Raw genomic sequence first — 11,399 nt, 5'->3', positions numbered from 1 at the left:
CCTCAAGTGTACAGCACAGTTCAATCTTTTTAACTTTTGTCTACCAGGTTCTAGACTGTACATGCTTCGGTTTTACCTACGAACGTAAGCAGGTCTGACTCTAATGTTTTAGGCTGCACTCGAGAGATGCGTATAGGATTGCACTTCAAAACTTTGAAAACTTTGCACAAACCGTCGAGGGCCTCTTAAAAATAGGCGGGTGTAAAATGTAGCTGTGATCCTGAGCTGTGGACTGCTTCTTCCCTGTCCAGTTATTTAAAGCATTCTGTAAATGCCGTTGTAAGAATGAGCTAACTCTATATTTAAAAAGAATTACGAACCTTGTTAAATAAAGAAATGTATCTGAAAACTTTTCATTTTGTGCTGAGAATTTTGGGTTGGCTTCCTGGATTCAGAAGAAAGAGGTGCCTTTTTCTCACATTGTAATTGATTGCTGGTTTTATTGTGTTCCCTTACAAAGCATCATCATTGCACTGAGAGCTAATGTAGTGTTGAAATGCAGATGCCTGTTAATTTTCCCATGTGCTTTTCAATACTGTATTTAGCTCTGTTAGCAATCTTGTGAAACACATATTTTTTTAAAAAATGGTAGGGAACATATGAAAAACCACCTAGCCTTGCTTCGTGAATTTCAAACTTAGTGATCCAAATTAAGTATTTTACCCATTGGGCTGTTGTGCCATGATTTTTCTTTGCTCATACAAATAGTATTTTTCACTTTGTGCTAGACAGGATTCCAGCACGGAGCAAGGGGCTGGGCTAACAGCCTTTCCCATTCTTATATACAATTGTCCTCTGATTTTAATTTTCTAAATCTATTTCTGTGAAGCGGTTACAGTTCTGTCTGAATACCCTGCTCCATAATTCGTGAGAAAGGAAGAGGAACTCTATTTGGATTTTGGATTAATTTATGTTGGTTTGGTGGTCTCTCTTATCCACTTAACGTATCTGGAAACTCTGGTGTAGATTCCATATTTATCCTTCTTTGCACATTGCTCGCCCCAGCTGGTGATCCCTGTAAGAAACCATATGTGTTCAATGTCCGTGGTGTATGGACCACCGCTGTCCCCTTGGCAAGTATCCTTGGCTTCAGAAGGGTGACCTGCACAGAACATATTCGACAAGATGGGATAACTGCTGCTCCTCAGGCAGGTGGGTCGGTCAATAAACCGGATTTGCAACACCTGAAGGATGCTCGCCTGCCTGCCTTGGTAAGCCAACTTGCCCCATCCACTCACGGTGCCCAGTCCGAACTTAAGGAGGTTGTTGGTGAACTCTTTGTCTCCAAGGCAAATTGGGATGACATAGTGGTTGAACTCAAAAGGTCTGTCCAACTCAAGGAGGGCAATGTCATTGTGGTACTTGTTAGTGACATTGTAGGTAGGGTGAGGGATTGCTCTAACCACGTTGCGGTATTGTTCAGTATTGTCCACAGCATAGACATTGTATTCACCTGGAGGAGGGAAGAGAAAGGTAGAGTGAGGAGGAGGAGGAGGAGGAGGAGGAGGAGGAGAAGAAGAAGAAGAAGAAGAAGAAGAAGAAGAAGAAGAAGAAGAAGAAGAAGAAGAAGAAGAGAATTTAACATAATTAAAGCAGGAAAGGCAAATCTCTTAACATACTAGATGCTGAAAGCTAAATAATAAATTCTTGAAGGAGAGAGATTTTTCCCCCCTCATGTTTGTTAATGGTTAACTATGCCTGCTATTTCTGCCTATTTCTTCCTCCACTGCAGCCTCTTGGATTTCATCACAAACCAAGTCACTGCCACACTAAGTAAATATATAGCCAGGAAAGGGCATTTCAACACAACAGGTAGTTGATGGATTACCTGCAACAATCCTTTGGGGGTGAAACTCAAGGCAATGAGCTGCTGTGACAATCCACTTTTCATTGATGATGGTGCCCCCACAGAACCCTTTTCCTTCGGAATTCAGCAAATAAACCTGGGAACAGGGGAACAAAAACAGACAAAGTCAAGTACTGTTGGTTAAGAACAGAGTAATTCAATGATTGAAAGGAAAAGCCAAAGTCTTGGTGATGAAATTTGTGGGCTTCCTGAAAGCTTCTGGTGGAACATAAGGGAAGACAAGACAGGAGGCCAAACTCTACTTGCTGATGGCCTGATCCTTTAGAAATCTGGATTTTGGGCAGCGCAAATGAATATCTTAGCAGGTGACAGCACCTAACACACCTTGTCTGCGTTTGGAAGCTAAGCAGGGGCAGGGCTGCCTAGTATTTGAATGAGAGTTTGGTTACCAGAAAGTCCTGGAGCTGTAAGCTAGATTTAGGAAGTATCTCAGAAGAAAACTTCCATATTGTGATGTAGCTGTGTCCATCAAGACATCAGTAGTTGGCTTTGAAATTGAGTTGGGAAGAATTGAGTGTGAAACTTGACTACAAGGAAATGTTGACTATTGAGTATTCTGTAAGGGCCTCCGAACTGTTTTGAAGACTTGTAGATAAATAGCCAGGTTATTTTTGGCCATTCAGAAAATATCCTGGGTTAATCAGCATTTCGGTGTTGTCAACAATAATCAGATTTTGGACCCATTAATAAAAGAGCTCCCGGGACAGTACATGAATGTCAAGGCAATTTTTTTACAGCATCACTTTTCGTTCCAGGGATGGTTGTAAAATGCTATAAAATAATTCAAGCCATGGATGAATGTGTTGCAGAAAGAACAAAAAGAACATAACCTGTTCGCAATCCATCAGAATGTGCTTTATTATATTACGATGGGTAATATTCTTGGAAACGGGTCCCAATTCTTTTAAAATACCAATGAGAACAGTTGCCTTTAGATGGCACCAAAGTGAAATTAACTGGGCAAAGCGTAATTTATGTTAACTCTCAGCAAGATTCTGGTAGAATTTCCATAGGACTTTGGGGTTATAAAGATGGGATGTGTTTTAATTCATTTTTTTATTTATTTTTTATTTGACCATGTCCTTGAATTGCATGATTTTGGGGAGGGGGGAAGGGACACAGTCGCATGCATTAATTTCCCCATGCTGGCTGGGAAATTCTAGGAGTTGAAGTCCACAAGTCTTCAAGTTGCCAAGGTTGGACACCCCTAGTCTATATGGTTTCTGTTTCCCCACGTGGGCACATCACATGTATATGACTGTACGGAGAGCAATTTTGGCCCTATAGAGCAGGCATGTCAAACTCGCGACGTCGCGCAACGTATCGGAACTTTTTCCCATTGCCGAAAATGGGATGGGCGCGGTTTCTCCGTGACGCTCTGGCCCGTGGGCCGGCAGTTTGACACCCCTGCTATAGAGGGTGGCCGTGTTTAAGAGCTCTTCAGCTGTTGCTTCAAACCCTAATTAGCAAAGTGTGTTTCTCAAAACATTCAAGGAAACATGCCATTTTATTCTGGGTTGCTCAGACCCTGAGTGAAGTCTGATGTCCACTCCTTGGCCCAGTAGGTGGCTTTATTAAACTAAGGATAGTCCTTGTTTAGTGACTAGACAGCTTAAAGTCTGGACTTTTTACAGTTCCTATAGTGATGAGAAAGTGATGTTACAACCACTCCTTCCTTTTACAACTTCTGAGGTCTGTGAAGCAAAGGAAAACTGGAGTAAGATCAGAAGCACATTCACAGTTTCACCTAGTGATGGTTTCACTCAGTGACTGAATTGCTGGTCCACGTTGCCAGTGTGGGCTAACTATCATTTAGTATCATTTCTCTGCAATGGCTCTGATGGAGAGCAGCAACTCTGGAGCAATTTGTCAACTGTCAGTTGGCATTTCCAGAAATCCTGGGACATATTTTTTACCAAGGGTATAATACTTTACTGAAAAACTACATTGGCACAGAAGAAGTGAAACCAGCTCTGGATTTCCCGTACAAACGGAAGCATAGTTATTTCCCCCTTTTCCCTCTGAGCCACCCACAGTCCATTATGTCCACCAATCACTTCTGTTCATTTTGTTATGCGAAAACAGCTAGCCATGCTCGGTGTGCTTGAAAACTTCCAGAGATGCCTTGGTTGCCTAGAAACCCTCCACTCATCTTTGCATTTCGTTCCACCACCACTTCCTTTTGTGTCAAGGTGTGAGCAAAGGAGAAAATGAAAGCGAAAGGGTGAATCAGTCTTGACACAGTTGTGCCTACCTGCCAGGGAACTTCTCCTTTCTTGCTGTCCATGCCGCCAACCACTCGTATTCGGTTTGCCAAATGAAAGGAAACCTGAGTGTGGTTGTAGCCTTCTTCCCCATCATCAGTGGCATTGCTTGAGGTGATCCAGTGATCAAATGAGTTTGATGGATGGGCGCGAGTGAATTTACTCTTAGCTTCTGGAGCTTGGATCATTCCACAGGGAAAGCGCACTGAGGAAGACACCAAAGGGGGAGAAAACAGTTGGGAAACTGTTGGGAAACTGCCAGTCAGGCTGGAAGGAGGAGTCAAGCAAGGTCCTAGCTTGGAATCCTTGGGCAGCCACAAGCAGCATAAGTCTGTTCTCCCCCAAGACTCATGAAAACCTTATCTGGTCTTTGCTAGCGTAAGGTAAGTAGTCTGGGGAGATTCTTGTAACACGGATAGAAGTCCATAAAGTTGTTGAGTAAAGCTATTCATGAGCCACTGGTTGTTTGAGCCTGAGAAAAACTGGGCTCCTGAAAATCTTCTTCTGAACCAAAGATAGAGCAAGATCAACTATTAGATTCCAAGAAGATTTCCATAGGTTGGTAAGGAGATCTGTTACAATTCTTAAGAGTTCAACAACATAAGTAAGAAAATAGCTACTCAAGAGTTGCTTATCTTTCATCTTCCTCCCTTGAACCTAAGGTTGAAGATCAGTTGTTTTGTCTTCCAGCAACTTTTTTTGTTTCTCAGCCAATCCGTATTAGAGCAATCGGTGTCAGGCATGGATCCCTGATTGTTTGGGATTCAGACGTAGACACACACTGTCAGAGGAAACCCTGTTCCTGTCTCAAGAGTACTGGGTGTCAGATTGAATAAATAATTTTTCCCGTCCGCCACAGGGTGGAACCAAAAGGACTTTGGAAACTTCCATTAAACTAGCGTTTCTCAACCTCAGCACCTTTTAAGATGCTGGTTGGAGAATTCTGGGAGTTGAAATCCAGAGATCCTGCCTGGGGAATTCTGGGAGTTGAAGTCCGCACATCTTAAGAGTGCTGAAGTTGAGAAACACCAGGAAATATCTGGTTGGCCTCATTGAGAAACAAAATGTTGAATTAAGAAGGCCTTCAGCCTGACCCACCGTGAAGATACCGTTCTGGGTAATTTTTGCATCTCTTGCAGCTTTTGCATTGCTTTCTAAACATTATCCCTACCTGTCGGTTCACAGGTTTTCATGTCTTCCTTCAGTCTGTATCCTGCAGCACAGGAGCAAACTGCTCTTCCGGCTTCATTGTCCTTGCAAAACTGTTTGCACCCTCCATTTTTGGTTTTGCAGGTAGCATCTATATTGGAGGAAATCAGACGTTCCTCTTAAATACCTGGGACGCGTGATTCAAAGAACCAACTTCCTAGAGAAGGCTGTAATGCTGGGGAAGGTGGAAAAGAAGAAGAGCAGCAAAGTGGATAGACTGTTACAGTGGTGAGGAGTGCATTGTTGGAAGATCTGAAGGACCAAGTTGGGGGCAGATCCTCATGGAGAAAATTGATCTCAATAGTCACTAATAATGACTTGATGGCAGATAATCCACCAATCAAAGCTTAAAATCTGAAGACAGAAGAATCTGAAAGATCACGATGGACACATTGAAAAAATCTTAAACTAAAGCTTATTTTCCAACTACCTGAGAGAGAAAACATGAGTATACTGAGGTTTGTATGGAGCCAGAACTGACATACATATGCATACATGTGCGTCGGGGGGGGGGTGTCAGCAAAGACACACAACAAATGACACTCTTGATATTGCTAACTTACAACTTCTAAAATGGCCAGAAGTGAAAGAACAGGAATTGTAGCTCAGTAACACATAGTGATAGCCACAGACATATTGAAGGGCATTTAATATCCATAAAATATGTAGACTTTATGAAGATAAAGACTTCAAATTGGGTTCAGCAAGAGAAGTCGCCTGTTTTGGTCTTCTATGATTTTTCTTCCCCCCCCCCTTTTTTTTTTTCCTTTTGACCTCAATCCTGGGATGTCCTTCTAATCCCTCACCTAATTTTAGGACCTCAAATAGTTTTGCCATTTGCTGAAAAGCAAAAAGAAATCCCTCCATTGAGTCATAATAAAAGAAAAAAGATTAAGGTCTCAACGTACCGAGTTCACAGCTCTTTCCTTCAAAACCACCTGGACACCAACAGACGTAGTCATTTGTGTCATCTTTGCAACGCCCTCCATTCTTGCAGGGGTTGGGGTCACATTGATCTCCGTCTTTGGAAAAGAGAATGGACAATGAACGCATTCTTATTTTATTTTATTCATCGCTTTTCAGTGTTCCTGTCAATTAATCCATAAGACTGTCTGTTCTCTTCCGACTGGAACAGAAATATTTTTATTTTGAACTTTGAGCTCCATAGTACCATTAAAATGAGAAGGGGAAAAAAGAAATCACTTACCCATATAGACTGTCCAAAATGTCATCTGCAAAGAAAGCAGAAATGTGGGATTCAAACAGGCTTTTAAATATAGGGTTTATTTTTAATAGATGATGGTGACAACATTCTTTTTTTAAATTTCTATACTCCACAGGGTTCTTCGTGAGTTCATAATTTTTACTGTTTCCTTGCTGTAATTGTCCAGAGATGTTCTTTTGATAGGGATGATTTACAAATACTGCAAATCAATCAAATCAAATCATTGATGGTGCAGTTTAGAAAGAGGCAGTCTCCATCTTCATTCCATTGAGAGATATTTTACCCTTAGAACAATCTAGCCTGGTGCATATCTAGTCAGAGACAGAAAACCAGATGGCGCATTCACACAAAATCTCCAGAACACAGGAAAGAGAGAAAGAAAGAAAGAAAAAGAAAGGAAGGAAGGAAGGAAGGAAGGAAGGAAGGAAGGAAGGAAGGAAGGAAGGAAGAAAAAAGAAGGAGAAAGAGAAAAAAACAGAGAGAGAGAGAAGAGAGGGAGGGAGGAAGTTGCCTTGAGGCAAAGATATACCTTAATAAATCAGAACTAATAGAATATAGAATCCCAAACACTATTGGGAAAAGATTGCCAACAATTTTGGCATTAGAGTCAGTGGCCACTTCTCATGTCCACCAAAATTAGAAGGTTGATAAAGTAGTTTTAAAAAAACAACAACCAAGCCTGTATGAAGACAATAGCATTTGTTTAAAGGACCTCTTTCTGCAAAATGCAGTGCTGATCTGGGCTACTTTAGCAGACAATTGTCTCTTGTGCAAGTAACTTCCTAGACTGTTTAAGGATATTCCTCTGAGCTTGGAGAACGTTCCAACTTCTAAATCAACATTACAAACCCTCTATGGATTTAGCAGTGGGGGTGGTGGTCTTTCTGAGGAAGACATGAATCGGATGACCTAAAGGCCTGCCTCCCCCACCCTCCCCTCCTCAAAACTTCAGATTTCCCGCCAGGCGACTCACAGTTTTGTCATCGTTTTCGAATATTTCTCTCGCTTCTTCGTAGTTGCATATCTCTTCCATGCATTCTCGTTCTAGGTTTCCTTGGAGAACTTCCTCAAGGCGCCCAGTGTTGAATCGCCTGTATCGGTGCAAAACGGTGCTGGCTTCTTCCTGATTTATAAAAACTTCAGGATGCCAAGGAAGAGGAGGAGGAGGAGGAGGAAAAAAAGCCAGCATGAGCCAGAGAAATACTATTTGGATCCAGCCCTGAGCAATTCTGAGATTGGGATGAGGCCGTACAGTTAGTCCTCGATTTATGACTGCAATTGAGCCTGAAATTGCAATTATAAGTCCTTGTGCTCATAAGGCATCAGGTGACCAAACGTGACTCTCTTTTTTTTTGACATTTTCCCACTGGTCGTTAGGCAGGTTCTGCAGCCATTAAGCGAATCAGTTTCCCCCAATGGATATTTTTTTGCCAGAAATGGGAAGTAAAGGCCAAAACCCCAGCAAATAAATCAATCAATCACAAATTGTGTTTATGTGACGCTACGAACGGTCATAAAGATGAGCGGGTTGCCAAGCAACCAAAATGCAATCGCGTGATTGCAGGAGGTGTAGCCATCGTAACTTTGAAAAAGGGATCATATGTAGCTTTGGAGAAGTAGAATAGAATAGAATAGAATAGAAGAACAGAGTTGGAAGGGACCTCGGAGGTCTTCCAATCCAACCCTCTGCTCAGGCAGGAAATACTCTACTATACCATTTCAGACAGATGGTTGTCCAATCTCTTCTTGAAGACTTCCAGTATTGGAGCATTCACAACTTCTGGAGGCAGGTTGTTCCACTGGTTAATTGTTCTAACTGTCAGGAAAGTCTGTCATAACTTTGAACGATTGTTGAGCAATCACTTACGAATCGAGGACTATCTGTAATCCAGCGTCCAAATATTCAGGTTTGATACCAGAGCAGTAAACCTCAGCTTTCCAAACCATTAATTTGTTATTCAGGAACAGGCTGCTTTGGCAGAAAGCCACAGACACAACTTAGCTCAATTAAACTCTGGGTTGCAGACAAGAAAGATGTGTTAATTGTAAACACCGAACCGTCCTCTGCATTGCAGAACAAAGTTTAATGTCACTTTACGATCCGGCGTCTACTCCACTCTGGGCTGTTTTCTCCCACCTTTCCAAGTTGAATGATCACAGGCCACTATCTCTCTTGCCTGGAAAATACCAGTTGCCACTTGTACGGATTCAGCCATTACATCGCCACTGGATCCGTCATACAGGAATCCGGTAGCATGTGTGGTTAGCATGCTGGTCTGACGATCTGGGGGCTCATGTTTGAGACCCGGTTACTGCCACATGGGCAGGGTGAGCTCCCATCTCTCACTCCAGCTCCTGCTGACCCAGCAGTTTGAAAGTGGGCAATGGTGAGCAGAAAAATGGGTACCACTTTGTTGGGCAACTTAATGGGGACATGAAAGGAGCCCCCAACTGGGCATCCCCTGGGCAATGGAGATGTCACCAGCTGATCCTTTCACTATAGAAGTATAGTTTAGTATCCATAGCACACAGGTATAGGACTTCCTCCAATCCCAGTTCACCCACCAATTCACTCATATTTTTGGCGCAACACATTACAAGGGGACATAAAAAGGATATGGAGATGACAGAGGATGAGATGGCTAGATAGTGTCCATGATGCAATGAACATGAATTTGGGCAAATTCTGCAAGACGGTGGAGGTTGGGGGAGGATGTGGGCATGCTGCTATGGTCCATGGCTTTGCGAAGAATCAGGCACAATTTAGCAACTGAACAACATCAACAAAGTTACAAAGAGTTGACATTAGTTCACTGCCTTGAAGGTTTTTTAAGAACAACACAGCCTGAATTGGCACCCGAAGGAAACCAATTCGACCGAATCAGATTACCTTTCTGAGGCGTCCCTCTGTGTTAAAATCTCCTAAAGCAGAGTACGGGTACACCTCAACTTACAGCAACAATTGAGCCCAAAATTTACATTTCTAAGTGAGAAGTTTGTTTTGCCCCATGAATCACCGCAGTTCTCAAATTAGTAAGACGGTCGTTAAGCGAATTTGGTTTCCTCACTGACTTCGCTTGTCAGAAGGTCCCAAAAGGGGATCTCGTGACCCCGGGACACTGCGACCGTCATAAACATGGGTCGGTGGTCAAGCATCCGAATATAAATCACGTGACCATGGGGATGCCGCAGGGGTCATAAGAGTGAAAAATGGCCATTATAAGTTACTTTTTTTCAGTGCGGTTGTAACTTTGAACAGTCACTAAGTGAATTGTAGTAAGTCGAGGACTACCTGTGCTAATTTGTCATGGAGAAAAAGAGATTCCAGCTAATCCTTTTGTATTTGTACTACCCTGTTACAATATTTTCAATATTGGAGTGTGTGTGTGTGTGTTTCTAGGAAAAAGTATCCATTCTCTCCAAGCTCTGTCTCTTTTGTTTATCAGAAGAATGCAGCATTTTGTATGAGAAGCCCTCTGTATGCGAGACCCAAAGCTAATAATCCATTCCGCACAATAAGATTAATAATTAAGCTTCGGGTTGTGACCTGTGACTGCTTTGTACAAGATAAGGTAGACCAATCCAAGCAGCCAAAGGCTGAACTTCCTAAATGAAAATAGTGGTCCCTACAGACACCGACATTTGATTGGGCGCTGCTCGTAGTTTGTCTTTTTAAAAATATATATTTTAATAGTTTTTTTTAACATGATCACCTTAATATTTGGTAAACAGCGTGTTTTCTGGTTTTATATTTACAAACAATCAATAACAATTAGTTTCTATAATTCCATAATCCACATAGTAGCTTTCCTTGATTCTCTCTTCTTCCAATAACATTCTCTTTCATCCATCTTAAATTAGTCCATTTCTTAGTATTTTAATAGATAACAATTGAATATAACCATTTTTCTAGTATTTCTACAAGTAACAACCACATCAATATGAAGCTCCTTTTCTAATTAATCATCTTGATGCTTAATTAGTGCTCGTAGTTGTCTTTTTGTTATCTCGCTATGAGAGCATCTTAAAATTAACAAAATGGGACATTCAGAAACCCATGGAACAACATTCAAGCATCTTGATTATGTCCTACTGTCCTAAAAGTAGTTGCAAAATGTCAGTGAGAGGAACCAAAGAGTCAATTGATGCAGAAGCAAACATTTTTGACGTGGTCATCCTGCACAATATCCCAAGTTGTGTTAAATATCTAGCCAAAACATAAATCCAGATGTTTGTTAAAGAGATGTAAAATGGACCGACCTGCACATTCAGTGAGGAAGAGACATCCCAGCAGACCCAGGGCAGGAACAAAGAAGCCGTTTGCCATTTTCCTTCAACTTCACAACAGTGTCCTGATGCTCGGTGATATGAAGCCACAGGATCAATAGTTCCAAAGTGCAAGTCAATATTTGCTCTTGCTGGTTTATCTTTCTGGATGGGTTTCTGCAGCTGGTCTTCCAGTGGCAGTCCCCCTTTTGAAGGGTTTGGCTAAATGGCCACCCCATTGTGCAAAAAAGGACGCTAGAATTCCCAGGCGCGTGGCCACCCAAAATCCTTCCTCAGATCAGCTACCCACAAATGTTTCCATTTTGATTTTTGACTACAAAAATCACATAAAGAGCCCTGGTGGTGCAGTGGTTAGAAAGTGGCATTGCAAGCTAATTTCTGTTGGCTGCCAGCTGCCAGCAGTTCAGCATTTCCATCCTGACAGGCTCAAGGTTGACTCAGTCTTCCATCCTTGTGAGGTCGGCAAAATGAGGACCCAGATTGTTGGGGGCAAGTATGCTGACTCTGTAAACTGCTTAGAGAGGGCTGTAAAGGACTGTGAAGCAGT

General features: G+C 42.1%; 1 protein-coding gene across 1 annotated transcript; it reads right to left on the bottom strand.

Annotated features, from left to right (window-relative positions):
* Positions 1–908: 908 nt before the first annotated feature.
* On the bottom strand, positions 909–10,892 carry LOC308673068 (coagulation factor IX-like; the record flags this gene model as incomplete). Its single annotated transcript, XM_081336449.1, has 8 exons — positions 909–1,453; positions 1,829–1,943; positions 4,122–4,336; positions 5,303–5,431; positions 6,249–6,362; positions 6,548–6,572; positions 7,539–7,702; positions 10,826–10,892. The coding sequence occupies 8 exons, from the start codon at positions 10,890–10,892 to the stop codon at positions 909–911; spliced, it is 1,374 nt and encodes a 457-aa protein (XP_081192575.1).
* Between the last annotated feature and the right edge of the window lie 507 nt (positions 10,893–11,399).

Source organism: Vipera berus (assembly GCF_964194415.1).
Source record: "Vipera berus genome assembly, chromosome: 11".
Lineage (NCBI taxonomy): Eukaryota > Metazoa > Chordata > Lepidosauria > Squamata > Viperidae > Vipera > Vipera berus.
Note: the sequence above shows the minus strand (reverse complement) of the source record. Positions and strands in the feature narration are given on the sequence as shown.